A 27,023-nucleotide genomic window follows, 5' to 3' on the forward strand; every position below is an offset into this window, starting at 1 on the left:
GGTAAGCTAGTTGGGGAAAATCGTCGACTGCGCACCGGCGCGACTGCCGAGATGACGTGCGCCCTGCATGTCGAGTCTGGGGACACGATCGGAGTCAGGGACGAACTTTTTTTTCGACTCACAACGCCCGGTCGAAGAAGTTCTTACAGGCACTTTGCGACATGTGGAATTGGCATCGCATTTCCTCTAACAACAGCAGCTCAGTATCATGAGTGCGTCTCCTGCTGGCGGCGCATCGCCCACCAGTGGAACAAATCCCAACCCTAACAAGCCGCGCTACCGTAAGATAATCCTTTTTTTCTCTCGCATGCCCCGCATCACGAATCTCATCGTGTCGTGATCTGACACTTTTGCACAGGCAGATTGACTTCGCAGCCTGAGAATCCGTTCTCGGCTCTTATTCCGGATCAATCCATCGCCGTCGTGCCTTCGTTCACTCTCGAGTCCGGCGTAGAACTCCGAAATGTCCCCGTCGCGTACAAGACGTACGGCAGGCTTTCGCCCGCCGCTGACAACGCGATGGTCATATGTCACGCGTTGACGGGTAGCGCTGATGTGGGCGACTGGTGGGGCCCGCTTCTCGGAAAGGATGGCAAGGCCTTTGATATCAGCAGGTTTTACGTCGTCTGCATGAACAGCCTGGGCAGTCCATACGGAAGTGCGAGCCCGGTCACGTATGCGGACGGAGACCCAAACAACCCGCACTACGGACCCGAGTTCCCCCTCACGACTATCCGCGACGACGTCAACATCTTCAAACTCATCCTTGACGACCTGGGCGTCAAACAGGTGGCCGTAGTCATCGGCGGATCCATGGGCGGCATGCTCGTGCTGGAGTTTGCATACTTTGGCAAGAACTATGTACGCAGCATCATTCCGATCGCCACATCGGCCAGATACAGCGCATGGGGAATCAGCTGGGGGGAAGCGCAACGGCAGAGCATATACAGCGATCCTAAATATGACGACGGGTACTACTCATTCAGCGACCCGCCCAATGCCGGTCTCGGCGCGGCGCGCATGTCGGCACTCCTTACGTATCGTAGCAGAGATTCCTTTGAGTCGAGATTCGGAAGGCAAATACCAGACGCGTCGCGGAGGCAGACCATCAACGGCCGTCAAAGAGTAGAGCCACAATATCACGAGCATTGGGCAATCCACAACGATGGCCACCGGGGTGCAGGCTCGCCTCGACGATCGAGAGTCAATAGTGCAGCAACCACACCTCATGTACCTGCAGCAGACGGCGGCAGCGGCACAGTTGATCCCGAATTCAGCAACACGCCACGTGCTGGCACGCCGGACAACCTCACCCCGCCTAGAACAGCAGAAGCAAACAAAACGCGCACCCCAACCTATTTCTCAGCGCAATCCTACCTGCGCTACCAGGGCGAAAAGTTCATCAAGCGTTTCGATGCCAATTGCTACATAGCAATCACACGAAAACTCGACACCCACGACGTGTCACGCAATCGTCTGCCAACCACAGAGCACTACCCGACGCCAGCGGAGCAAGTGCAGGCCGCGCTGTCGCAAATCGAACAGCCCACCCTCATCCTGGGTATTCAAAGCGACGGCCTCTTCACGTTTGCGGAGCAAGAGGAGCTTGCTGCCGGTATCCCGAATTCGACCCTGAAAACTATTGAAAGCAGCGAAGGGCACGACGCGTTTCTCCTCGAATTCGAGCAGGTCAACCGCCACTTGGTGGAGTTTTTGCACAAGACGCTACCGGACATCATGAACAGAGAGCCCGTCGAGGATGTGGAGAAGGCAGGCGTAGAGGGCCTGAATGCCACGAAGACGAGCACGTTTGGCGAAGCCGAGGTCGACGACATCACGGCGTGGTGAAGAGCAGGTAGACACCTTACGAAGCACCTCCGCGTATGTGTACTTATAGAAGACTTTGTCAATGGTAGAGTTCTCATGTTATAACCCCTCGTAGAAACGCTCATTCATCTCTTTTGATCTATACGTTCATCTCCCTTCGTACTCGTGTGAACTCTGCTTCTTCATGTGTTTTTTTTCATTCTCATCAAAATCAGAGTGGCAAAGTAAAGGAGCTGCTTCTTGTCCTCATTCACACTTACATCACAGTCATGGCGGCAGTGGAGTTACAAGAGAACACTACCAAAACGGGTGATTCTTCCACGGATAAGATCGCGCTTCAGCCTCCAGGAATACGAATCTGGCATGGATTTGATAAATATCTTCGACGTCAGCGTGAAAATGATAGTCGTCCTCAAGCGAGCCTGTAGCTAAATCAGACTGTAGCAAGAGCAACAGATCACCATTTCGCTTCAGCTGGAGTGCTAGCTCAACGCGACGGATTCAGATACATGATATGCCAAAGGAGACGTCGAGCAACTATTTCGCAGAGAAGGCGTGCTGGGCGAATTCAAGATGTGACCAAGGCTCGTGAAACTGGAACGTTCATCAAACAAACGACGGACGGGCGATTTTTGCCCCGGATCTCAGCTTAAAGATGTCGGCGTCCAAAAGTGAAGAGCGCGTTGCCTGACGTGAGCATAAGCGAAGCTGGGCCTCGTAAGACCGGTTGGTCTACCTCGCAGACTCGACTCGCTTTGAACTCCGCTAGCTCAAAATTGGAGTGCTTGTGTCGCATGTGGATGTTGTACAGATGCCCTCGTCGAATGGACTAGAAAACGTCCCGCGCCAGTTTATTTCCCGGGATGTGTCCAGGACGAGGCTGGTTAGTAAGGTCGTGCGTTGAACATAACTCTCGAACCTTCACGTAGTTCCGTGGCTTTCCTCTGCTCCAGAATGAAATGGAGAAACAAACGCCGTGGTGGGAGATGCTCGCAATACGACGCACCGGAGGGGGCTCGCCAACAAACAACCTTTTGTGGAGCTGCGCATTGCGAAGAGAGGCCGATGCACGACCTGGCGGATGGATGACGGAAGATCTTGGCCCGTCCACAGGTGTGGACTTCGCACCTTCGCAGGGGTAAGTTACTGCCAAAAGCCCCGAAAGATAGACTTGCGCCTCAGCTCAAAGGAAAATGAAGTCTTGATCATCTGTCCTGTTTGTTGTTCAAGCTTGGCTGTAAACATGGTCAACCCTTGCCAAATCGAGCCTCCACTAACGGTTGCCGGGTGAATATTTCGTCCGATGGGCCAGTGGGAGGGACGAGACTGATTATGTGGCCGGCTGGGGCCTTACTCCGTCTCGAATGTTCTTAAATACGTCGAGAGCTCGCAGTTCTAGCACGCCATTTCTCCCACTTATTTCGCAATCAAGACATCTGCAACAATGGCGACCACACTTGCTATCCAAGTGCCGAAGGAGTACGGGTAAGCTACATACCTGCAGCAGGGGCTGGCGGTTTCCGTTCAAGCCTTGCGTCCGACATGCGAACCGCGCCCTTTTCTTTTCCGAATGCTAACGAATCTGCTTCAGCTACACTCTTGTCAGTGCCGCCGCAAGCTGCTTTGTCGCGGTGTGGCATGGCATGCGCGTCGGTCCATTCCGCAGAGCCGCAGGCGTTCCTTGTAAGCGCTAGCATCTGCGTTCACGTTTACAATCCCTGCTGACCTTATCGAAACCCGCAGACCCGAATGCGTACGCCTCGCAGGAGCAAATAGCCGCAGCCACCAATCCCGAACAGAAGAAGGCCCTCTACCTGTTCAACTGCGCCCAGCGCGCTCACTACAACTTCCTCGAGAACTACGTCGCCGTCTTGCCGGCCATGTTGATCGCGGGCCTGGGATATCCCAAGACCACTGCGGTTACGAGCGCGGCGTGGACTGTGTTCAGAATCTTGTACGCGACGGGATACACCCGAGCAGACAAGGAGAAGGGGATGGGAAGGTATCAGGGGGCCGGATTCTGGCTTGCGGAGGCCGTGTTGTTCGTGCTCGTAGGAAAGATGGGAGTGGATATGATCATGGCATAAACGTTTGTAACATAGGTCAAATATCATGTGAAATATTGGAATCATGAAAACCAACCGCGTCTCAGCAATTTCTCTCTGTTCGCCGAGTTCAGCGGTTCAACAGCGGCCTTTAGCTTGGCCAACACGCATTAGCCGTGCGGTTTAGCTGCGAGCTTGTAACATAAATGGGGTGTGTAATGCGCTCTATAACCGTCCGGATCCTATATTGAACTTGGCACGTATCAGGCAGATGAGCGCACGCTGTTTCGGTCCTTCCTGTTGGCTCTGCAATACAATATTCAAAAGTGACCTCGAACATGCCACGTCTAGGCGGCTGGGAAGACACAAAATCCATTTCTTTAAGAAAAGAAAAAAAGGCACATTGCACCGTGAAAGGAGATAGATCTTCTGGGGCTGGTCCCAGCACGTGTTTACACAGCCACCAGATCATCGAACATATGTTACGCGTGGAGCCACTAGTTTCGCACGCATGATGATACAAGCTATTATGGACGAAGAAGTCTCATGAACGTGGTATGAAATATAAGCGGTGCAGTGAGAGCAGATCAAGAGGACTCCAGACGCCGTGTTTACCAAATTACGGGAAGTGGGCTTCCTTTCTCCTTTGTTGCTACCTCGTTCTTGAAGACCATGGACATCACAATAATAATCCCCTGGGATTGGAAAATCGGCGCTTGAACGCAACAGAGCAGTCCACAGACGTGCGATGATTCGCAGAGAATTTGTTAACGTGCTGTGCTATAAGTGGCTGCTTCAGCAAAGCGTCCTCATTAGGTAACCCATCGATTGATGTATATTCGGTTTGGTCAACTTGTGTTTGACGAGGCGAGAAAGCTCGCTCGCCGAACCAGGGGCTGGGGTTCGTCGAATGTCCGAGGATGTGCAGAGAAAAAAAAAACACTCTTTCGTAGGACGACGACTGTGTCTCTTTTCTTCTCCTCATCCATCGTGTGGACCAATAATCCATGCTGCTGCAGAGCTTCAGATGTTTGAAAGAGGACTAGCGTGACGCGGGAACGCTAACTTAACGTAGCAAGCTGCCGAAATCTGGGGTCGAGAGGAAACAGGAGCTGCTGGAGTGCGCGACGAGCCCTGAATCTGTCCCAGCTCTGTTGTTCCTCTCCCAGCAGTACAAGCCTTCGGCCACCGTTGGCATTGGTAACCTTCGCCAACATGGCCTCCCAAGATTCTACGCTCGTTATCGACAAGGTCACCGTGACCTCCCTGCTCGCCGTTCTCGTCCTGCTCGTCTCCGCCTACCTTAGCTCCCTCCGCCTGCTCCCGCGCGGTTCCAGCACAAAAGTGCGCATTCTTTTCGTGTGGCACCTTTTCGACGCGCTGATTCACTTCTTCTTCGAAGGATCTTTCCTGTACAACTGCTTTTTTACGTCGTTGCACATTGGTCAACGTGCCAAGTACGAGTACTTCACCGGCCGCGCTCCACTGGAACTCTACCCCAAGGATGTGCATTTCCTGGGCCGCAAGGACAGATACTATGGCAGTTTCTACGGTACCAACCCGACAGCGTTGCTCTGGCAGGAGTATGCCAAGGCAGATGCGCGATGGGGCGGCGCGGATTTGGGAGTGGTCAGCCTTGAACTGTTAACAGTCTTCCTTGGCGGCCCGATTGCTTCCTACATCTGCTATCTTCTCACAAAAGGATACGGCAGCACAGGTACTACGGGTAGTAATGGCTTTGGTGGAAAGCTGGTCTTTTGGATGACCGTACTGGCTACTGGCGAGCTCTATGGAGGTATGCTTTCATGTCCCTAAGCTCTGATGCAATCCGACTAACGATGATAAGGATTCATGACCTTTTGCCCCGAATGGCTGACTGGCAGTCCGAATCTTGACACCAGCAATTTCATGTATCTGTGGGTCACCAACACGTTCGTATATCGTTCATGTACTGACAACTCTACAGATGGGTATACCTGGTTTTCTTTAACATGTTGTGGGTAGTCATTCCATTCTGGATCTTGTACGAGACTTATAGATCTATGACGGGAGCGTCGCCATTGAGCGAGGCAGTTGCTTCCTCCAAGGACAGCAAGAAGTTGAAATAGAGTCCCTGTCTGAGAAATTTGAAGTAGTTGTAAAGCCAGTAGTGAACTGCGTCGGTACTTTGACTTTCTATAGTGCTCGAGAACCTGGCAAAGAGCAGAAAATAAGGGCCTTCATGCCACACTCAAATCTTAGACAAGTTACACAGGCAATCGTTGCATACCTCTAGTTAAAGTTGCAGATGGGGGCTTGCATGAACCACAGCACCTGCTCACCCGGTATTTCTCAGGGGCGGCTAGAATTCTTGCAAAAATAAACACTCACGGGAGCTCGTAGGCACTCGGTGCGATGTCTAGTGCCCGTTTCTGAAACGGGGAACTCGGTGATCCGAGACGAGTGTGCCAAGCTCGGACCTTCAACACCTCACCACGTTTCTACCCCCTTTCGCGTGTTTCTGAAGTTGCCGGCGAGCTCGACCATTCGCTGCGCTCGTCTTTTGGCGGAAAATGCTTGTAGTAATTCGTCGCATCTCTTCGAGGATCATGTCTCCCAGCTCCTGGAACCGACCGGCATCCGCACACTCTCCGGATTGCCGCACCAAGAGCTGGTCACAGCCACCACCTGCTTTTTGGAACATTACTGCCGTCCTTCAAGTTTTTGCACCGCAAGGCCTCGCTGATTTCCGTCTCTGGAAACAAATCGACAATCCTCTTGCCAAGACGAAACCTGTTTGTTACGGCTTCAGCCAATGAGACAAGATGGATGCTTTTCGTCCCGATCGTAGAGCACAGTGTGTTTGTCGCAGGTAGCCCTTGGTTCCTGTTCACGCAGAAATGATTCAAAAGGCGTAAACCGTACCTGTCTGATAATCCCAAGTTCTTGTCATCTTTTCAACTCGCACTTCACTCCACTCACTCTCCAACTGTCATTCCAGCGTCCTTGTTCCGAAAGCAAAATTCTTGATTCCAACCAAAATCGTCCATCATTATGCATTTCACGAGCGTTTTCATCTTTGCATCCGTCGTTCTGGGACTCGCCGCACCAGATCCGTCACCTGCTCCAGATGCTGAGGCTGTTGCCCAAGTCTTCGAGAGACAAGCAAGCAGGTAAATAGCACCCCATCCTGCCCAAACCCGTCTTGACATCAGGTTCTCTGGAATACGTCTCTCGACATGACTAAAGATTTGCGCGCTAGTATGAGCACTTTGAGCACTATTTCGATCGAGATGGGAAGCAAAGGTTCCGCAACTGCTACTATGCCTGACATGCCTGCGGGTTCAACAATGACAATGTCAACGGGCATGTCAAGCATGATGACATCTACGAATGAAATGAGCAAGATGAGCACCATGAGCACCATGAAAGAAACCAGCAGCATGAGCGGAATGACAATGAGTGTGGCCACCTCCAGTTCTAAGAGTTCAACAGCCTCTGCTGGTGCATCGATGTCGACAGGAGGTGCTGTAGAGATGAGAGGGAACTTCCGTGGGATTGCGGCAGGAGTTGCCGTTGGTGGACTCATGCTGGGCATGTTGTGATTTTTTTTGAATGTGTATGTAGAATTCCTACAGTAGAAGATGAACTAAAGGACTTCCTCGAATCTATCACAGGCATTGAACGTAGCTCAAGCCACTCTTGTTATCAAACTGTATAATACTAGCATATTAGCGTTCAACGCGGAGTCAAGGATTCAATTGACTCAACTATGCAAAAATTATCTAGACCTATCAATTCTTCTGTGCTCCTCTAGATAACTTCCTAAAGGCACCTTAATTTGAGAAGCAGTTGCTGAAAAGTAGCTTCAGCTGCACTCGTTTGATATCCTAGTTGATTACAAGTCTTTGGTGTTGAACTCTCAATTTAAAGGATAGGCATTATCATGTCATCAGGCCCACATGCCCATATGCAAAGATATTTTTCTTCTCATATTTAGATATAGTTCATTTGCACTTTATTCGATGACAATGCAAGCAGTTCTCAAGTCCTATTGCCCAACGCACTCTTTTTTTTCTTTCAATGACACCCTCTGCTCGGATGAAGTGGCCGCGTCTCACTCTCCTGGACCGTTATTAGGATCATTAGTCACCGTCATTGCCTCTCTGCGGCATTGTGACACCATGGACATGTGTTTCCCATCTCTCGCGCTCTGTGAGATTTACAAATTGTTTTCGGGAGGTCGAATTACTTGTAGAGTCCATTTTAGCCAAGCTTTTCTCAACTTTTTTCGATGCAAGGCAGATCTGGCAATGCCAATGCCAATGGAGTCTATGGCGCCTTTTTGAGCCTTTAGATGTTCGAATGTGGCAGCCATGTTATCGTAATGTGTAAAATGAGCTCCGATTTATGTAACCGTAGTCTGGAACTGGATCTCAATTCCTGAACCAAATTCGTCTGCTACGGGGCTATACGTATGGGAAATATCTTCGTCATACCTGGAACATGCCCTCTAGAATGATTGCAAGTTGAGCCATTTAATGCCCGCCTCGTTTACCTGCCTCTTACCCTTTATAATTGTTTGAATTGATTGTGCTTGGCCCTGTTTCAATTAATCACAAATATAGGTATTTTGCACATAGCCGCTGGGGCGTACAATTTGCAAATCCGCGATCGCTTCCATCAGCGGCATATTGAGACAGAGCTGAGACCTGACCTGGATGAGCAAAGTCTTCGCCTTTAGTGGAGAATTAGCTCTCCCCTAAGGAACGAAGCTTAACGTGGGACGGTGGCTTCGCTGCCTTAAGTTCATTTTGAGTGTATGCAAAGGTGAGATTAGATTTGGTTTTCATTTTCAGGCCGACACGCTGAGAAGACGCCCGAGATAGGTCTCGTATGCCGTGTTTCAATACAGTACCTTATGTAAGCGCCTTAAGATGCTCTGAGTTCGACCCACAATGCCAACCTATCTTAAGAGTCTGGGTAAGCAAAAAGGTAGTTTGCGAGCAGTAGATATGTGCTTAGGAAGAAGATCCTATAAATAAAAAAAATAAAGACTTGGTGGGTGTTACAATCAGAGAGAGAGAGAGAGTATTGCATCAAGTTATGTGGCTCTGAGAACAAACAAAAAAAATCAGTTTTGGATCATAGCACAACAAGTCTTGATTAGATAAAGAATAGTCCATATGAGCGAAAATTGAGCGGATGAATTCCCTCTCTGCTCAAGAGCGAGAGAGCATGCAGTCAATAAAGGCCACACCGTAGCACAAACCCAAAAAAATGGGTGGTGGTCCCGAAGGACCTCTTTGAGATCTAGTTCTTTTGTTAGCGTATTCAATGTAATTTATGATAGCGAGGCGGCCAAAGCAAGTTAGTATCCTGGATCCTGGGTCCTGAGTCTTTGGTATCCTGGAGACCGGAGCGAGCAGAGCAGAGCGGTTGAGCCATCGGAACCTGCGAATTTGTTAGTGGCAGGCTAATTGTAGCAATCAAAAGATATAATGTTCTTACAAAGACTATCCAGGCTAGCCCCAATGTTCTCATACAATATTGAGGCACTGTAACAATCCTTCATTCTGAGTCTTCTAATTTCAGTGTTCCACAACCTTAGCAAATAAAACCAGTTCATGCTCTTCAATTTACGAAAAGATGTCTACAGCATAGCCAAAGACATCTAATCTATCTTTCAAGATGCTAAGCATTCCATGCTTGGTCTTTAAGATGTCTAGACTTGGCGGTGTAACCCTCGCATGGGCGTCTACATAGTCGACACCACATTTTCTTTATTCCCGCAAGGTTTATTGCAGTCAGATGATTGGCATGAAAGTAAGTAAATGGTTATACATACATATATGAGTTCCTTCAGACTCCTCTACTTGCGCAGTGGTTCTTCCTCGGCTTTGCCTCGCAGCATAGTTGTAGCACCAACCACATCGTGGCCGACAAGTCGATATCTTTAATGCGTCGAAGAGTCCTCCATATATCATCTGTCTAATGATCCGTTATTACCAAATTCTTGATAATTTCAGTCGCAGCGCACAAGTTCCATTGTTTTCCATCGCGAAGAGAGGAGTTGATTCAATTGACCACAATCATGCAATCATCGCAAAGCCTCAAATTATACGCAAACTCATTTGAACAAATGCAGATAATCGGCAGAGAGCAAATCGGAAAAAAAGGATAGAGGACCAGACTTACGGCTAATAAAGAGTGCTTCAGCACGATACACCCTTGCTGACCAGCAATACAGGCATATTGAACTTATCCAGCAGAGTGCTATCCATAAGTGATCCTCCAACCCTTTGCTGCGCCATATGCGACGGTCTGTCAGTACGAGAGCTCATCAGTAGCAGCATTATGGATTATGAATATGTACACGGCTCGACTCATACAGGTCCCACGGCAACGCCTGCCTCCGACTTCGACAACCTTACTGGGTGAAGAAGCAAGATGCATAACTTAAATAATCATCTAAATGAGAGGGCGTTTGTAGCATCTGAAAGAGCATCGAGACTACAGTGGAATACAAGATGAAATTCTCGACCTCGATGTGAGATTCGGGTGCTTACACACGCAGAAATCCTTAGCTCTTTACCGTGAAAATTTTACAGGGAATCATATTGATGCAAAAACCGAGGTGCGGAATAGGAGGCTCATCTGAACAGACCATATCCAGAAGGGCGAAGAAAGTGAAATGCCAAATACTGCTTATCACCGACGATACCAAGATCCGGAATTGACCCTAAGCATAGTAAAAGTGCGAGAGAATAAATGCCTTGGAACGTTACGATGAAGTACTAAACAGTGGCGATCGGATCGTCGGGGCGGCCACACTAGGACAAGCGAACGAATGAGCTGGGAAAGAACGAGCGAACCACACCGGATCCACTTCTCGACCAGACGTCATTCCTTGCACCTGCGCACAGCTACAACAGGACAAAGATCCAGATTAAGTCTTTGATCCTTTGAGAACTGGAATGTTACATATAAAGAATAGCTCCGCCAAATTTAAAGTCCAGAATCCGGGGGCTTCATCTGGAATTATGGAAATATTGAACCTCGACGGTTTCTAAGAAACTGGAGTGAATTTGCAGTCTTATTCACCTAGATCCATTACCGAACACGAAAGCTTGGAGCTTTCATCGGGACTTCTGCATGCGCGGATATCAAGAGCTTGGAGTCTCCTTCGTTTTGATGGATCTAGTTCTCGTTCTTTCTCCGTGCAACGGGCCGGTCAGTCTAGTTCCAGTGTCCTCCGATGTTTCCCAGGCTCTTTCCATTGCTCACAAACATCTTCATCAACATGGAATTTCTCTCGGATACTTTACAGAGCTCTGCTCAAGGCTTATGGAGCGCTACGCCGCATCATACCGGGAATTCGTATTTTAACTAATCGGAATGATTAAATAAGTTAAATTCAAATCATATCAGGTATAAATTCCTCGAGGATTCGATGATGACCGTTGTGGAAGGTCTTTTTAGCAGGACTTTCTGACTAGGATGTTGAAAAATGCGCCAAAATTTTAGTTAACATGAGAGCTATACGTGAAAGAGCATGGGTTACGTTCACACAAATGACATTATCCCTATCTTCGAGGGACGAATTAAAGGCTTTCATCAGTGCTGCCCTAAGCACCATTGGCGATATTTACCGATATGCCTGTTGATGTCTGACTCTTTAAGCTCTGTGGTGGTAAACGCCCCTTCCCAAGCTCTTTTGTTGCCTATCCAAATGTGAAAATCGGCATTCAATGCATCATTTTTGGAGTTGAGTATACGTCCGTCGATGCTGCGGCCGGGTCGAGTCAGAGAAAGCTTTCAAAAGATCAATTTTTTGTCGTCTCCTCTTATTTTGTGGCTCTTAGGATTCGTTCCCTTGCGTCTAATTGCATCATCCTACCTGGGATAGAAGATCAACAAAGTAAATGTACAAAGGGACTAAAGTACTGACTGTCTGCGCCTGCACTTCTTGCACGAGGATAGACGCTGCTGCTGCCAGGATTTCCCCACTGCTTTATCCTCATTACAGGCGAATTCGTCCTTCAAAATACCTAAGCCGCATTATGGATCTAAGCCTTGTGGTGGAGCTGAGATACTTCCCAGCAGTGGTCTTAGAATGTTGCAACAGAATGCTGCCACTCATGTTAGCAACATAGAATTTTTTAAAATACCCCATGGCCATGATGCTCAATTTCTGTTGGCCCGAAATAAAAATTATGGCCAATGTGAATAACCTCGTGGTCGCCGCAGCGGCCAGTTGAAATTTGGTCCATGCCTCGACAACTGTTCATACGCTGCTTGTGCGCGTAAAACGATAATCATCTTTCCGAATGAATTAATAGAGGTTGCTATTATTGGAAATCGGAAGATAAACACGTAACTTCATGGTTGCGAGGCGGTTGAAACAGTGGCTTCTGTTGCTTGCTGTTACACACAATCCGTTTATTCAGACCGGAGGGAAGTACAACATCAATATTTGGGATGGACTCTAATATCGATGATGAATAAACAAATAGAATGGAATACTGTCACTGCTTAACTGCAGCTAGTCATCTTACCTATATGCCCTCCGTTGGTAAGTACTATGTTTCTCCTGCTTACGAAATGCAGTTTAAAATAAGGCCGATGGAGGGAGTCCTCTGAGTTGAAGACTTGAGGCTGCTCGATAATTTATAACGCTAAAGAGTATTGAGTGTTATTATTAGCACTACATATTTGCATCGCGCATATGACATGCTAAAATACAAGTCGCTGGCGTGGTGGGTGGGCGGGCCGGCGAGGAGGATTAGGGCTTACCAGGTACGTCTAACCTATTCTGCACAATACACATGCAACGTGAATGAGTGAGCGGCGAGACGAGCGGAGCGACGAGACGAGCAGAGCGACGAAACTTCCTGGATCATGAAATATAGCATGTACGTACTCCTTTCTCCCTTCCCTAGGTTATAATTATAACCGGAAAGGAGGCCCATTCCTGCGGGAATGGGCTTGCTTTCTTGCAAATTTGGGCAAGGTTTCCAAAAGCCTTGCTTTTTTGGTGTTACTCTCGGATACTTCTAACTTTTGACTCTTTTTGCTTTTTGGAATGTTGGTTTGACATGACTAAAATGTCCTTCAGGAGCTTTAGCTCAGCTTCAGGAGTGTCGAAGCCTTGAAAGATCTCAGACACTTTGTACCACGACTATAGTGTCCAAATTCTGATTGGGACGAAATAATTCAATTATCTTCAGCCTACACAAGTATGACATTTCTTTTTGTCACTGGGAAGCGGATCTTTTGGACGTCGCTTCGTAGTTCTTGTTCACAGCATTGTGAAAACTTAGTTCTCAAGGGCCGCCAAGTCATTGGCAGAAGAAATGAAGATTTGTGAATGGAGAGTACACGAATCTGATCTCAAGCGAACATTGGATAGTACCATGTGGACGACAGGGCCTTAGTTCGACCCGCACACATTGCTGATTTTAATGACAAATGAATGCAGAACTGGCCTAGCAGCTTGTTAACATTGCGAGCAAAGATTTCTGACTTTGATTATGCGATGAAAGGACCGATATTCTCATGCTCTTATCTTCATTCTCTATGAGACTTACAACGAATCATGTACATTGCAGGATTTTTTTCTATGCCTTTAACCGAATGGTGACTTGAATTTCAAATCCTCAGAAGGCAGCGCGGGCTCAATGCATGAAGAAGCATCGAGGAACGAATGATCTGAGCCCACATCCGTTGCAGTTCATGTTACTCGATTACTACCAAAACTCAAAAATGGGCTATATCGAGATGTTTTAATTACCACTGCAGCCTATTATCCCCTGAAGCAAATAGTGCGGAATATGGCTACGGATCGGATGAACAGAGTCGAGAAGTCACTCCTTGGAAGACTCTTCTGGCTTCATACAATTCATTTGGGTAAGAGTCAAGAATGGTGGAAAATTTCGCCAAAATAGGTGAGTTTTTTGTACGAAAGTTGGCGATCTAGAGGTCGCTTTCAAGCAGGAAGTTTCACTACAGATTGCTTCACCAGCCAGTTCTCTCAACAATTACGCTTCGACTCCACGTCAACTTCATACTCCAGACCTTCGCGTTTCATTCTCGTCTTCAAATAAGTAAGGATGTTGCATTCACATAACTCATGAAAGCTGACCAAGACGATACGAAGTTCCATCGCCTGTCATTATGAGTGACTATTTCACATTTCCCATATATCAGATTTTTGGAGAGGCCCAAAATATTTGGGGTGCTAACATCAATAAGTGACGAAGGGCTTTGCAAAAGTGGGATATGTCAGTACGAATGCTTTTATGTAAAGTTTTGTTGAAAGTAGAGTAAGTCTCTGATGTTAAACATGCATACTACGATTAGACCATATTGATTTGTTTTGAAGGAATTTACTTACCACAAATTTCACAGAATTCTTTTCTGGCATTTTGTCACATTCTCGAGGCTGGGATGCGAAGATCGTCGAGCTGACATCAGATATAGAAGTCTCACACAACCTTTGCCTGCTCCACTCAAAAGTTTGGAACGGCCGGATTTTGGTAGCTCTACTCAAAGGTGTTGCTGATGTTGCAATTATGGTCTGCCGTAAGTTTGTCAACGCTATGTCTTAAGAGAATCAATTGATTCAAATCTTAACATAAACCGATTTTCTTCCTAAGCTAACATTTGCAATAGATGATGAAGGACGACAATAAATCAAATAAATATTTGCAATACTACACGCTACGTCCTTGGATAGTCCTCCAACTTTAGAATAGAATATCACTTGCGATCCAAACTTCTATCTTATGCACAATGAAGTTGAGGCACAAACATGCATCAGATGAGCTCCTTCAGTCGATCAATTTTACTGTCAAAAGAATTCATGCTTAAAGAAAAATTTCCCTTTAAGGTCGGAAATTCATTTGGTGCGGCCAACGTGTTATCTTTTCTTAACCAAGCTTCTCCATTCTGCAGCACACGAGGACCCAAAGAATGACATTTCAGTACAGAAAGAGTATTGGTGAACTTATCAAAGTGGAGACGAAATTTCATGCAGATATTAAAATGCTTCTCCAAGTACTGCTTCTCCCAAGAAAACATTTGAGGACAAAAAAATTAACAAATGCATTTGGTAGCAGTCACTCACGTAGAACTTCCAAAATCGCTATATGATACCACGTGCCTGGCATTGGATCACACGCATGCTTAGATGTTTAGATCTCCTCTCTCTGTGGGGAAGAAATCCATGAAATCACAAGAGTCTTTGAAGAAGAATCAAAAATCAAGCTTTTCCTCGATTCACTCCCAGTCTGAGCCTTAGGAATGCGTTGAGGTAGACAGTAATGACGGACTTAGTACCTGCTTCGTACACCAAACGAAAGCAACTGCCGCAATGATGATGCTGATGATGATGTATCCGTGTACGCTGTACGAAATTAGCTACAGGTTGCCAAACACAGAAGACAGAGAAAGGGAAAAGGAGTGGGGGGTGGAGAAGACTGGGAAGACAAGAAGGTAAAGGCTAAAGACTCGAACAAACTAACATTGTTCGCGAGTCTTCACTCCGTTTATTGCCTTTCTCGCAGTCAACATTCAATGTGTTTTTCTTCTTCTTTAATCAATCAAATTAAAAGATAGGGACTAAACATACCTGTTGGGAAATCTGGTTCGGAGATTACGTCGTCAACATCTATGAAATCTGCTTCGTCGTGCGAAACACCTGATTCGTCATCGGCCACTTCGGAAACTGTGTCGGCGACCGACTCAACCGCGGCCACACTCTCGAGCTCGGTAGCTTCGGAGCATTCACTAGGGGCTATGTTTGATTCAGGATATGAGATATCTGGAATCTCAAATCGGTTGTTGAACCCCCCTAGGTTGTCAGGTTCTGCAAGGGAACGTCAGGATTTGCAGGGGTTGCAAAGATCTGGATTAGATGGCATGAGACGTGTATACCTGCAGACACTGAAGCATCATGCACCCAGTGGTTGTCACCAATTCTAAACTTATAAAGGAGTGTTCGTTGCTGCTTAGGCACTGTGATCACGTGCTCATATGCTTCTCCATTTGTACTAGTCATTAGTTGCGGTTGCCAGCCCATTACATCGGTGGCAATGTATATGGGTGAAGATTCATTCCGAAAGGTGATTATAACGTCGACAGACTCAGGCGATATGCTTGAAGGCTGGACAGAAACCATTTTGGATAGAGTGATGAGCGAGGCTCCGAGCAGAGAGTTGAGGTGGGAAGGTGAACGCTGTGGGACAGGAGCCGATGTCCTGCTGTTATAATTCATCAATCGAGCGGTTCTTCAAATTGTAAGAAGCTTGTTGAAGCCTTATCACAAGCTGTGGAATACCAGTGAGATAATGAAGTGCATTAACGACGCCCAAAACGATCGTTGAGCTTTCTGCAGCGCTGGATGGGGTAGCTCGCGCCTGTTGACGTGCGACTTACAGAAGTTCTTTAAGTTTGTTGCGTAGTTACAGAGTGAGAAAGCTATAGTTGAACTGTCCCCGCAACGATTATATTAGATCAACCTTTCAGGGTCCTCGAGGGTCTTGTGGGGGAATAACAATTCTTGTTGGGAGCAGCTTGAATGGGGTGTTATCAAGGCTATCAGCACAAATATGCAGCTTGACCAGGGTTAACACGAGACTAGACCGACCTTACAACGGCACCGTGCTTGTCTGATTGGGTCAGACCGTGAGCGCCACAACCGTTCGCAGACCCGCTGTTAGATGTACGTCAACTAACCAAATGCGACGCGGAATTCATTCACATGTCAACGGCTGCGCCGCATTTGAGAAGCTCTGGCAGCATATTAAGCGTCTCAGTTTCAGCGTGGTGTCTTGTATTTCAGCAAAGGGCAACTATAGCACTACTCAACGCAGCCACTTTGTCCTTAAACCTTATCGACAGAATGGTCGAATCCCTATTTTGCCATCGGCACAGGTTCCTGATCCTTAACAAAGTCCATAAGGCCTGGACGTCATGCTTCCAGAATATTAACAACATACCATGGCAAACAACTTTGAATGTGGATCTCATCGACAACGACATGCTACGCAGCTAGGACTAGAAAACATTTATATAACAACATAAATTCGCGTCCCAGGTCGCGAAGATAGCGATAGCTCACTCTCTGGCCTCTCTTCATCGAATGGCTGGGAATACTCGAAAGCCCTGCCGGATGTAACTGTGACATGTTTAATGTGTGGACATTCTAGGGACTTTTTACTCTTTCGAGCCGTTCCTAGCAAGCTCTGCTCTCCATCTTGGACCGTATCGCCCAACAGCCCAGAGCATCGGAATGACAGCCACATAGAGCAACCCAAGGAAAGTGAAGCACCAACCAGGGTTCATAGCCTCGATCATGGGAACGATCGCAGCTACGCCTCCAGCCGATATTAGGCAACGTACAAAATTTACTGCTGCTGTTGCTGTTGCGGGCTTGCTCCGATGCAGATCAATGAGGAGTGTATTGGATGTGTTGAAGGAGGTTGAGATACCGAAACCGATAAAAAATAGAGTAACCAGGACGCCGGCAATGTGGACTCTGTAGTGAACTAGCCACCCAAACACAATAAGGAAGACCAATCCAAGTACATGAGCCGGCACGATTACTTCGAGACGCGCCCTTTCTATCGGAAAATTTGTAAGGTCTTGTTGTCGGCCCTTCTTGAGCTCCATGCCCAGTTTTACAGCGTGCTATGCGAACGCATCAGCTCTGCTTCACCAGGTGAAATTTCACAATGCTTACCCAGCGAAATCTCCAGTCAACTACGCGCCCCATGGCCATCGCGGAGAGCAGACTGCCACATCCTAATGGCAGGAAACAAAGCCCAATCTTGAGTACATTATAGCCGTAGTATGTCTCCAGCATGTGTGGTAAGGCGGTCGATAAGGCCATCTGGCCATTGAAAAATAAACCATTGTAGACCAAGAGCATCGCACTTTCCTTCTCTCTGAGGATTTTCAGCGTAAGAATTGGATTTGGCCACACAAAATTTTTCTTCTCCGGCAGTTGTTGCGAATGACTTCCTGGCTTTCTTTCCTGCTTTCGACGTTGCCAATATCCAAGAACAGACATGCTAACGCCTCTGGCTGGGATAGACCCGTTACCTACAACATTCCGACAAGTCTCTGGGACCAAAATAACGAAAATGAGCCCAAAGATTGCTCCAAAGATAACTAAGAACCAGAATATTGCTCTCCAACCAAGATACTCCGCTAGTAAGCCACCGATTGTAGGCCCAAAGGCAGGTCCGACAAGAATGCCGCCGGTCGCGTATCCCATGAACTTTCCACGTTCTGCAGAGGTTGCGACGTCTGCAACTACAGCAATTGCAAGCGCAATTGTTGGGCTACTTCCAGCTGCCTGAACGCAACGGAGGACCAGGAGCGCCGCATAATTGGTCTGGAGTGCCAAGCCAACATTGGCCACTATGTATATGGCAAAACATATGATGAAAGACAACCTTCGCCCGTCTTGGTCTGATACTCCAGCGATAAAGGCTGGGGAAATTGCTTGGGCGAGCATGTACGTCGTAACAGAAAGAGTAATCAATGAGTCCGAGACGTCCAGCTGAGCTGCGAGTGCGTTCAGGGCGGGATAGAATAGCGTAGCGGCAAATGGAGATATCAATGCAGCACCCGCAATCATGAGAACAATGAAGAGCTTGGTCTTGCTGCTAAAGATTGAATATGGAGGTCCTGAGACTACTCGATCCAGCGAAGTGTTCTCCGGCTCTGTCTGTGTCATTTTTTCCTCCACCGCTGCACCTCCTTTGCTCGATCCATCTTCAGATGAAGGCCGACGAGATTCGCTTGCTTTTACCTCTTCTTGCATAATTTCTCAAGAGAAAAAAAAATTTAATGTGACTGAGTTTATCTGTCTCCTCAGACAGATGATTACAATCTTTTTCTCTCGAAGTAAGGTGGCCAAGAACATGCGAAAAATAAGTCTTCTCGGGGATTGCAAATACGTGTTGCGGCGAACGCAACTGCCGCGCTGCGTCTCCAGGGTACGCGAAAATGAGGAGATCTTATTTCCGGTTTGGGATTTACATACGGTCGTTATACCGCTATGAGAAATGCGGTGAACACCAAGCTCCAGTATCCGAGAAAGAAAGAAAATGCAAGAATCGCAAATTGGAAAGAATGCGAGACGGGGAGTACTTAATGGAGGAAAGGAATGTCGACGTTGCTGGCCGAGCGCCGAACTCCACAAAGGCATGCCGCTGCCATTTTGAAGCATTGTACCAGCGCTAGGGACCTCATGCTTGTTCAGTGGCCGATTTACCCGCTAAAGACGATAGGAGATAATGCCCGAAACGGCTCGTTCTGGAGTTGTAGATCCGATGTGGGTACTTGCTTGCCGGTTTCGGCAACCTCAACATCACGTGAATCGGTTTCTCAGCTTTCCTCAGCGTTCTCACTTCTAAGCCAAACTTAAGCTATTGATAGCTATTGAGGCAGATACTGAAAAATTTCATGGGAGTCCCGTTTCAATTTGATGTCTTGGGCTGCTAGAATCGAACCTTCCTCTCGTCCACTCATGCAGCCGTGGATGATTATCTCTGAACATTACCGAACAACATTTTTATTTCATCATAAGGTTTGTGATTCTCACTTTGTCTACATCGATAGACTGCATTCGAAGCTAAAATTGCTATACTTCAGCGTAGTAGTGCTGCTCTTCCGAGCTTATTTTTGGGACAAGATTGGATATAATTCGTTTATAAGTCATATTGACCAAGTGAGCTTATCCTTTCGGATGGCCTCCATATTTACCGAGCCATTTCCACGATTTCAGTTCGTAGAATTGGCTCGCTGATGAGATCGACAGTTGGGATAGTTGCGTGGTCGTGACGTAGAGATACCCTGCATCTCCTTTGTAATCGACCTACATTCGGAGTCGTAATATGGCCGGTTGAATCTGACATCATTTCCGTGTACTGTGAGGGCACCACAGTTATCCATGAACATGAGGTTAGACGCTTTGCGCATAGGGTTGACACGTCTGCCCAGCGATTCCTTCCAGATTTACACAGTAAAACCGGAAATCTCATCAACCAGCTCTTTCAGCTCTTCTTCCAGCGTTTCTCGAAGGAACTTGAACATCCTTCTCGTCTCTCCTTTCAAAAACCATTTGTGGGCCTCTAGCCTCTTTACGAGTAATGCCCAAGCAGCCAATAGGACGAGTGCACACGGGTGACACGATTCTATTAAGGCTAAGAATTCCGTTGATATCATTTTCGGCCACGCTTCCACCCCGTTCCACTTCGCCCAGATCTCTTTGCTTATGTAGGAACGATCGAAACACGTGAGGAGACACGTATAGGCATGTCTAATGGCTGCGAGATTAGTCTCGTCGGTGTTATGTAGTACAGTGCTGAGTCGAGAAGGTATTGACTGTATTTGTTCAAGGAGAACAGGTGGGATATTTGGATATTGCGTCGGGGATGGAGCAAGAAAATAATTCACAGCGTCGAGTGGTATGCTTTCAAGCCCGATCAGGACTTCTTTAGGCAGCCTTAGACCTGAATCGTCTGGTAAGTCTGGCTGAACCGCACACCACATTTCTGTTGTTTTACGCAAAAGAAGTATGCATTCCTGGATAGCAAGTAAGGGAGCTATCTTCCCCTCTGCGTCCGGCCTGAATGCAGAGTCGGTGCTGTCAGGATCTAGGTGATGCTCGGCGCAGCGTGTCAGACACAACAGACGATTGAAAGCTATGCTGGCCTCTGGCTGCGCATTGACGCTCAGCGCCTGTCTAAATCCTGCCATGCTGTGGCCTTGGTATTCTAATCCAACTTTGCGAAACTCATAAAATTTAGGGGTGTGTCTGTGTTCTGATGCGAGATGAAACGCCGCTGCGCTCAAGCAGCCAAACATGAGGAAGCTGTTGCCGTTTATGGCTTGAATGGTGATGTTTTGCGTCCAGAAGTTCGGTGGCTCTGTGCCACGATCAATTGTGTAAGACGTTACAGTTGACCAGTGGTGCATCAACTGCAAGTTTAACATGTTGAGCTGTGTTGCTGTCAGGAGACTAGTATAAGCCAAATTTTGACTGGATTCCATGTTTGACCTGGAACTCCCAAGTTCTGATACTGAAGAGCCAGAAATGGAGACGCTGTCCGCCAAAGAATCTGATATCGTAGTTGGACCGATTTCGTCCTCGTCCTCAGGTAGCGGGCTCGGTATGCTGATCGGTTCGGAAACTTCAAAATATCGAATCTTATTTCCTCGGAAGAATGTTTGTAGCCAGGCAGGTCTTGCAGCAACCTCACGAGAACCATGGAGGTCGCTCCAGTGCTGAGCCATACGTTTCTCCGACGCACACGCATGTCCGCAATCTGGCGACTGGCAAAACCATCCCCTATATACAGGTAGCTCTGCTATTGCCTTTGCGTCTGGACCTGGGTATGTGACTTTTTCTGGTTCCCTCAGACCAAGTTCCTTTAGTCGCTCTATTAGCTGTCGTCTTTCGCTACGATAGATTTGATGTCTAAGCAGGTGACTTGACAATGCACTCGGTTGAATTGCGAACTGGCACGACTTGCAAACCAACACTCCATAGTCTGGAAAATGCTTAAGCAAATCCTGTTCTCCCAAATCGGTGAAGTTCTTTGGCATCTTGCGAAACAAAGTTGATGTTTGATGTTTTCGGCCCCAATCTTAGCGTTCCACTGCAATGGTAAATGCCCGAAATCCCGTGTGTTAGTTCGACAGAGATGAGTACTAGTCAGATATTTTGGCAGTCCGTAGATATAGTTTAGAGTCTGCGCTCAGAATAGCTGGCGCGGTCGTGCGCTCTAACTGTCCTGAAAAATACGACAGATTCGAGTCCTCATCAATATCAGAAGCAGCCGTCGAAGACTACAGGTGAAGAGATATGGGAGAAGTGATGATTTTAACAAGTGATAGTCGACTATCTCGCTAGACCGTGGCATGATTGGCCATTTTGTTATCCTTTCATCGTTCGTACTGCGGTGTATGTTCCACGCTCCCTCTGGCTTCACGGAAAGATTATATAAGGCCCAGTTTCACAGCCACCCGACCCGGCCTAGTGCTGAGTTTTATCATCTAGCTTCGGTGGTTAATTGGATCGGTTGATGAGGCTTGGCATCTTGGTGCCCCCGCCGATTTCACTAGTTCTAGTCCAGAGCAAGCCAAAGGTGTTGCTAGCGCAAAGATCGGTGCGGCGGAGGCGAGATCCAGATGCTTCGAAAGTTTGGAAATTTGAATCCCCAGAACTGGTTCGCTTAGATCAGGCCCAGACGGGGCAGAAGCGACGAGACAGAAACACGTCCAAATTCATAGTTTCCAAGCGTAAGGTTCACCTGGTCTTTCCCAGCGAGCTGGAATGGGACCACGCGCTCGAATCCTTGCATCTCACTTCTCAGGTACTCAAGCCGTCAGCCTTACGCATGACTAATGATATTCAAAATCACCCGATTTCAATGCTTCGCCTGCCTTTTTAAAGAGTTTTTTAACATCAGCAGGGCCCGAATGTCCTTATAACAGAGCATTTCAGGGTCCAACAACTGTCTTCTGCGTGATGTTGGCCAAGGTTTCCAGAGGCTCATCTTGATGACAGACGGGACTATTCTATGGATCAAACTAGCAAGAGATTGATGTCCATCGGATGAAGCGTATCGCTTAAGCCGAATCCTGTCCTAGCCTTACCCGTCGTCCATCAACGGGACCCATCAGCATCCTCAAGGGTCTAAACCAGGACGTACTTTCAGCGCTTGCTATCGAGCAAAGCAGACGAATTATTGCCTATTATAGCTCTGAAGCGGCACTAAGTGAGATGCTTGTACTTGTACAGCAGTGACAGAGTTCCTTCTGCCGTTACTTCATCAACATTATGTTCTGCATCTTCGAAGTCGACGGGCTGAAAATGGAGAGCTCAGCTTAAAAAACGGTTTTTTTTTTCTCTTTAGCGTCTTGAGTTTACTGGATCTGCAAGTCTTTTGTCGGCAACACCGCAGCCTATCCTTACCTCGTAGCTCAGAAGGGGTCAGATTGAAGAATTACTAACATATAAGATTTGACCAATGATCAACCTGTCTGAGAACTTGGTGCCTCATTCAACATTTGCTATCAGGTTTTTCGAAGCTCCCTTGCAATAGACCATCACTGAATGTGAATACTCAACAAATGGAGTTGAACTCGCTGCACAGTACACCGAATCTCCTGTAATCAATGCGCAGGCTAGTTTCGGGTTGACTAGACCTGAGCAAGATTGCTGTTTCTCAATGCTAGAACGCAGGACGGCTGATTTCAGAAATGAGGCTTGGAGCAGTTGCAATTGAACGAATTGCGAACCATATATCTGTAACACGGAAGATGCTGCACAGCGCAACTTATGCACCGAATCTTTAATAGGCAGAGGGAGGTCATTCTGAAGCAAGAAACACATCGCTTTATCTCTTGAGGAAAAGGCAAGAACGAAGGCAATTGGAATGAGCCTTTAATCAAGTGATATAAAACACCACATCAGCTAGTAATAGCGGCAGTCCCGTGCCAGAGCGCGGCCGACATAAGTCTAGAAAGAGTATTGCATAGAATGCTCTCGACGAGTTCAGGCTTAAAAGCTAATCACGATGATTACAACGATGTGTGCCAACTGCTAAGTTCATCATTCATCGTTTGATTTGCGGTAATCATAGTTTCTCTCACTCTCTCAAGACCCCAGACGCGCAAAAATCGAAAAAAAGGCCTCTCCGAACATGAGAAAACCAACGATACTACCACACCACAAACGAGGCACTATGCATCGGCTCGATTTTACTTCTGCATCATCAACTGGACGAATTCATTGTCTGCATTCATTAAAATTAGTAACAGACTCTAACAAGTCATATCGAAGGTCAGCAAGGGCCTGGACCGCCTTACAGTCAATTCGGCCATCACCGTCTTGATCGGCCTCCCTAATCATCTCGTCGACTTCATCATCAGTCAACTTCTCGCCAATGCTGGTCATCACATGGCGGAGTTCAGCCGCGGAGATATATCCATTGTTATCGCGGTCAAAGACCTTAAAGGCCTCGCGAATCTCTTCCTCGGAATCGGTGTCCTTCATTTTGCGCGCCATCATCGTCAGGAATTCTGTACACAAGTGTCAGCATTGCCAAGGGAAACAGTGGATATGCCGAGATGACATGTAAGTTGTGCAGGAGAAAAGACGCACCTGGAAAATCAATAGTGCCGTTGTTGTCAGCGTCGACCTCGTTGATCATGTCCTGCAGCTCAGATTCGCTGGGATTCTGGCCCAGCGAGCGCATCACAGTACCCAGCTCCTTTGTGGTGATTTGGCCTGTTCTACAAATTTAGCTCGTGTGCCTAAGGGCTACGTCCGGTAGCGACTGGTCCTTGTTGAAGATGACGTGCAGGGTTTCGCGCAAGGTAAAGCGGGAACAGGTGCGAAATCTGGCACAGCTGAACCGATGTAGCGAGTAAGGGAGGACATGAGACATCGTCCTGGAATGACACGCTTCCTTTGGCAACTCACCATCGCCGTCCTTGTCCTGCGCACCAAAATCAGCATTCGTCCGGTATAAATGCAAAGCGAGTGCTTCTGCGTGCCAGCCCCACATTTGAAACTGGACACATTCAAAGTGGAACGGATTGTTGACGAGAAAGGACGTACAAAGAGGGAGAATGCCTCCTTGAATTCGGAGACTTGCTCTTCGGTCAGAGAATCAGCCTGAGGCGGCCTTGTTAGCATGCGCTGTACTCGTTCCAGGTCCCTAATGGCGAGCGCAACGCCTTGGGGTGCCAGTCTCTCGCGGGGCTGCCTGGAGGTTTGAACGCACCATCTTTAAGCAGCACGCGTACGGAGAAGGGGGGGTTCGTAACAGTCGCCTGTGGAGGATATTCACAGGTAGCTATTGTAGGTGAAAGTGAAGAGTATCTGTAGGTGCGGGAAGACTAGGTCAGCTGTGAATGTGTGTTGTGTCTTTAAACCCTCAGGCCAGCTGAATTGCACGGGGTCGGGCCTCAAAGAGTGGGCAACGTTGTGCTTGCCTTGCAGCCTTGACACAGCCCAGCACCCCAGTCCAAGGCGCCTTCCGGTTTGCTGCACCCAAGCAGGAAAGTAAGCATCCAGCGCCTTATTTTTCCTCGACAGCAGAAGGAGCGAGCAACCCTGGCCACTTACCCATTTGGGGAGCTCTGCCTTTAGGTTAACCACCTTGCGTGTGCTTGCCTCGTCCACGTCGATGAGCCTCAGAGCCACGCTCTACACACCTACTCCGTTCGAGCAAACCATGCTACCAGTTTTCACAGTCTGCGGCCCCGAGAACAGCACATGAGACGGTGAAATTCTGCGCAGCGAGCTTGGAGTTCCGGCTCGCACATACTCATCATGTGGCGCGACAGGACAAACCTGTAAGTTCCTGCTGCTTCCCAGATTTCTAGCCTCCTGCCGCAGTTCACCGGACGCGCTTGTACTAATGCGATCCGAGGGCTTTAGTTTCATATCATACCGACAGTCGTACGCCCACCACCCGCAGAAGAAGCAACGTTATGGTGGAGGCTCCAATGGCTTTGGCGACACTTCTATGTTATCTGAGGAACGTCGTGGCCTCATCTCTGCAGGCGCATACGAGGACGATGGAGACACTGTCATAGAGATGGATCTATTACCGCCCAGGTGGCTGGATGTTCAGGATGAGGTGTCAGACCTGCTGGCAGATATCGCAGCGCAAACTCGCAAGCTTGAACCGCTGCATCAAAAGCATGTGTTACCGGGCTTCGACGATGAAGCCGTCAAGAAGAAAGAAGAGCAGGAAATCGAACGCATCACTCAGCAGATAACACGGCAGTTCCACAATTGCCAGAAAGCCATCAAGCGCATCGATGCTATGGTCCACGATTCGAAGCAGACAGGTGGTATCAGTAAGGGCGAAGAGATGATGGCGCAGAACCTCAAGATCTCTCTTGCGGCTAGGGTTGGTGACGCAAGCGCCCTGTTCAGGAAAAAACAATCAGCCTACCTCAAGAGTGGGTTCTCTTCGCTCGTGCTCACTGTAAAGCGTCATTTACTAATTGATGAATCTCATTAGAACTCCGCACAATCGGTGGTCTATCTACCCCGTTGGGAGACCGTTCAGGCACGCCCGCTGTCCAAAACCCGTACAGCGACCCCTCGCTCATCGACTCGGAAACCGACCGCTCCTTTTCCCAAGCAACACTGCAACAAGCCAAAAGCAAGCTTCTCAACTCAAACGACGCCGTGATTGCGCAGCGTGAGCGAGAGATAGAGGACATAGCCCAATCCATCATTGACCTTGCGAACATCTTTCAAGAAATTCAAACCATGGTTATCGACCAGGGCAGTATGTTGGACCGCATTGATTACAATGTCGAGAAGATGGCGACGGAGATGAAAGCTGCCGACAAGGAGTTGACCGTTGCCACAGGTTATCAGAAACGTAGTATGAAGCGAAAGATAATATTGCTGCTAATCATTCTGATCGCTGGTCTCTTTATACTCTTGGGTCTGAAGATCAGCTCAAAGAGTGGTAAGAGTGGAGGTGGAGGCATGAATGCGCAACCAGATCGGATCACGGTTGATGAACCTGCGGAAAATGCACATGTATCGATGATAAGGAGCAGAAGTATTTTGTTGGAGATAGGCGATGATCTATTCCGGCGAGATTGGAGGAAACGGAGAAAGCGCCGTTTGGTGTAAATAAATTTTCTTAGCTTCCAATTCTTGTATAGAAAATTCCACCGAAAAAGATCATTCACGTCCGAACTATGAGTACGAAGCGTTTTTACGGAGCAGAACTACGGTCACCTTAAAAGGATTCAATGTGCTGGAGACAATCCGATTGTCTGATTGCAGCAAAGTATATCCCATTTGGGGTGTGTGAAATCAGAGGTGCTGTTACGAGGTAACATGGTGATCACGTGAAGGGAGAGCGATCATGTTGATCATTCATGATCGAGGTGATCAGTCTGCATAAGCGAAAGGTTGTGATTCGCTCAGAAGGATTGAACGAATCAGGAATGCAGTTAGTGATCAGTCTGATCATTCATGATCAGAATGATCGCTGAGAATCAGGCAACAAGGACACTGGAACAAAGGTCTATATAAACATCCTGTCCCTACTGGCATTACACCTCTTTGTGATTCAACTGTCTAGTTTACCTAGTAGTTAGTTTGAATAC

At 47.7% G+C, this 27,023-nt stretch overlaps 9 protein-coding genes across 12 annotated transcripts; 5 read left to right on the plus strand and 4 right to left on the minus strand.

Moving 5' to 3' along the window:
* The first annotated feature begins 24 nt into the window (after positions 1-24).
* On the plus strand, positions 25-1,965 carry PV09_07870 (homoserine O-acetyltransferase). Its single transcript, XM_016361695.1, has 2 exons — positions 25-281; positions 359-1,965. The coding sequence occupies exons 1-2, from the start codon at positions 209-211 to the stop codon at positions 1,846-1,848; spliced, it is 1,563 nt and encodes a 520-aa protein (XP_016210555.1). The 5' UTR covers positions 25-208; the 3' UTR covers positions 1,849-1,965.
* Positions 1,966-2,992: 1,027 nt separating this feature from the next.
* PV09_07871 (uncharacterized protein) lies at positions 2,993-4,019 on the plus strand. Its single transcript, XM_016361696.1, has 3 exons — positions 2,993-3,312; positions 3,419-3,510; positions 3,571-4,019. Exons 1-3 carry the CDS (start codon positions 3,272-3,274, stop codon positions 3,912-3,914), a joined length of 477 nt encoding a protein of 158 aa, XP_016210556.1. The 5' UTR covers positions 2,993-3,271; the 3' UTR covers positions 3,915-4,019.
* A 1,000-nt stretch (positions 4,020-5,019) lies between these two features.
* On the plus strand, positions 5,020-6,242 carry PV09_07872 (uncharacterized protein). Its single transcript, XM_016361697.1, has 3 exons — positions 5,020-5,667; positions 5,719-5,788; positions 5,839-6,242. Exons 1-3 carry the CDS (start codon positions 5,088-5,090, stop codon positions 5,978-5,980), a joined length of 792 nt encoding a protein of 263 aa, XP_016210557.1. The 5' UTR covers positions 5,020-5,087; the 3' UTR covers positions 5,981-6,242.
* Positions 6,243-6,905: 663 nt separating this feature from the next.
* Positions 6,906-7,507, plus strand: PV09_07873 (uncharacterized protein; the record flags this gene model as incomplete). Its single annotated transcript, XM_016361698.1, has 2 exons — positions 6,906-7,024; positions 7,114-7,507. 2 exons carry the CDS (start codon positions 6,906-6,908, stop codon positions 7,454-7,456), a joined length of 462 nt encoding a protein of 153 aa, XP_016210558.1. The 3' UTR covers positions 7,457-7,507.
* A 7,183-nt stretch (positions 7,508-14,690) lies between these two features.
* Positions 14,691-16,421, minus strand: PV09_07874. 3 transcript variants are annotated; one of them, XM_016361701.1, is made up of 5 exons: positions 16,290-16,421; positions 15,789-16,114; positions 15,484-15,720; positions 15,377-15,407; positions 14,691-15,258 (listed from the first exon to the last, which is right to left on the minus strand). In XM_016361701.1, exons 2-5 carry the CDS (start codon positions 16,030-16,032, stop codon positions 15,150-15,152), a joined length of 621 nt encoding a protein of 206 aa, XP_016210561.1. In that variant the 5' UTR covers positions 16,033-16,114; positions 16,290-16,421; the 3' UTR covers positions 14,691-15,149. The 3 variants fall into 3 exon arrangements, with proteins under 3 accessions (XP_016210561.1, XP_016210559.1, XP_016210560.1); XM_016361699.1 differs by having other exon boundaries at positions 15,789-16,180; XM_016361700.1 differs by lacking the exon at positions 15,377-15,407 and having other exon boundaries at positions 15,789-16,180.
* A 648-nt stretch (positions 16,422-17,069) lies between these two features.
* PV09_07875 (uncharacterized protein) lies at positions 17,070-18,758 on the minus strand (the record flags this gene model as incomplete). The annotated part of the gene is made up of 2 exons (XM_016361702.1): positions 17,596-18,758; positions 17,070-17,543 (listed from the first exon to the last, which is right to left on the minus strand). The coding sequence occupies exons 1-2, from the start codon at positions 18,682-18,684 to the stop codon at positions 17,070-17,072; spliced, it is 1,563 nt and encodes a 520-aa protein (XP_016210562.1). The 5' UTR covers positions 18,685-18,758.
* Positions 18,759-19,587: 829 nt separating this feature from the next.
* PV09_07876 (uncharacterized protein) lies at positions 19,588-21,811 on the minus strand. The gene has a single exon (XM_016361703.1). The coding sequence runs from the start codon at positions 21,471-21,473 to the stop codon at positions 19,881-19,883; it is 1,593 nt and encodes a 530-aa protein (XP_016210563.1). The 5' UTR covers positions 21,474-21,811; the 3' UTR covers positions 19,588-19,880.
* Positions 21,812-23,245: 1,434 nt separating this feature from the next.
* PV09_07877 lies at positions 23,246-24,810 on the minus strand. 2 transcript variants are annotated; one of them, XM_016361704.1, is made up of 6 exons: positions 24,662-24,810; positions 24,496-24,552; positions 24,358-24,373; positions 24,037-24,162; positions 23,742-23,954; positions 23,246-23,668 (listed from the first exon to the last, which is right to left on the minus strand). In XM_016361704.1, the coding sequence occupies exons 1-6, from the start codon at positions 24,662-24,664 to the stop codon at positions 23,634-23,636; spliced, it is 450 nt and encodes a 149-aa protein (XP_016210564.1). In that variant the 5' UTR covers positions 24,665-24,810; the 3' UTR covers positions 23,246-23,633. The 2 variants fall into 2 exon arrangements, with proteins under 2 accessions (XP_016210564.1, XP_016210565.1); XM_016361705.1 differs by having other exon boundaries at positions 24,037-24,373.
* A 147-nt stretch (positions 24,811-24,957) lies between these two features.
* PV09_07878 (uncharacterized protein) lies at positions 24,958-26,607 on the plus strand. The gene is made up of 3 exons (XM_016361706.1): positions 24,958-25,235; positions 25,321-25,850; positions 25,913-26,607. Exons 1-3 carry the CDS (start codon positions 25,213-25,215, stop codon positions 26,539-26,541), a joined length of 1,182 nt encoding a protein of 393 aa, XP_016210566.1. The 5' UTR covers positions 24,958-25,212; the 3' UTR covers positions 26,542-26,607.
* The last annotated feature ends 416 nt before the right edge of the window (positions 26,608-27,023 follow it).

Source organism: Verruconis gallopava (assembly GCF_000836295.1).
Source record: "Verruconis gallopava strain CBS 43764 unplaced genomic scaffold supercont1.33, whole genome shotgun sequence".
In the NCBI taxonomy this organism is placed as follows: Eukaryota; Fungi; Ascomycota; class Dothideomycetes; order Venturiales; family Sympoventuriaceae; genus Verruconis; species Verruconis gallopava.

Coding starts and splice junctions, on each gene's coding strand:
- PV09_07871 (XM_016361696.1), top strand. CDS start 3,272: ATGGCGACCACACTTGCTATCCAAGTGCCGAAGGAGTACGG. Junction 3,313..3,418: donor CAAGTGCCGAAGGAGTACGG/GTAAGCTACATA, acceptor AATCTGCTTCAG/CTACACTCTTGTCAGTGCCG. Junction 3,511..3,570: donor CAGAGCCGCAGGCGTTCCTT/GTAAGCGCTAGC, acceptor CGAAACCCGCAG/ACCCGAATGCGTACGCCTCG.
- PV09_07878 (XM_016361706.1), top strand. CDS start 25,213: ATGTGGCGCGACAGGACAAACCT. Junction 25,236..25,320: donor TGGCGCGACAGGACAAACCT/GTAAGTTCCTGC, acceptor CGAGGGCTTTAG/TTTCATATCATACCGACAGT. Junction 25,851..25,912: donor ACAATCAGCCTACCTCAAGA/GTGGGTTCTCTT, acceptor GAATCTCATTAG/AACTCCGCACAATCGGTGGT.
- PV09_07870 (XM_016361695.1), top strand. CDS start 209: ATGAGTGCGTCTCCTGCTGGCGGCGCATCGCCCACCAGTGGAACAAAT. Junction 282..358: donor CCCTAACAAGCCGCGCTACC/GTAAGATAATCC, acceptor ACTTTTGCACAG/GCAGATTGACTTCGCAGCCT.
- PV09_07874 (XM_016361699.1), bottom strand. CDS start 16,128: ATGAATTATAACAGCAGGACATCGGCTCCTGTCCCACAGCGTTCACCT. Junction 15,721..15,788: donor TGATGCTTCAGTGTCTGCAG/GTATACACGTCT, acceptor GTTCCCTTGCAG/AACCTGACAACCTAGGGGGG. Junction 15,259..15,376: donor AGTGAAGACTCGCGAACAAT/GTTAGTTTGTTC, acceptor AATTTCGTACAG/CGTACACGGATACATCATCA.
- PV09_07876 (XM_016361703.1), bottom strand. CDS start 21,473: ATGCCAAAGAACTTCACCGATTTGGGAGAACAGGATTTGCTTAAGCAT.
- PV09_07877 (XM_016361704.1), bottom strand. Junction 23,955..24,036: donor CGGCACTATTGATTTTCCAG/GTGCGTCTTTTC, acceptor ACTTGTGTACAG/AATTCCTGACGATGATGGCG. Junction 23,669..23,741: donor CGGTGATGGCCGAATTGACT/GTAAGGCGGTCC, acceptor TAATGAATGCAG/ACAATGAATTCGTCCAGTTG.
- PV09_07872 (XM_016361697.1), top strand. CDS start 5,088: ATGGCCTCCCAAGATTCTACGCTCGTTATCGACAAGGTCACCGTGACC. Junction 5,668..5,718: donor TACTGGCGAGCTCTATGGAG/GTATGCTTTCAT, acceptor AACGATGATAAG/GATTCATGACCTTTTGCCCC. Junction 5,789..5,838: donor ACCAGCAATTTCATGTATCT/GTGGGTCACCAA, acceptor ACAACTCTACAG/ATGGGTATACCTGGTTTTCT.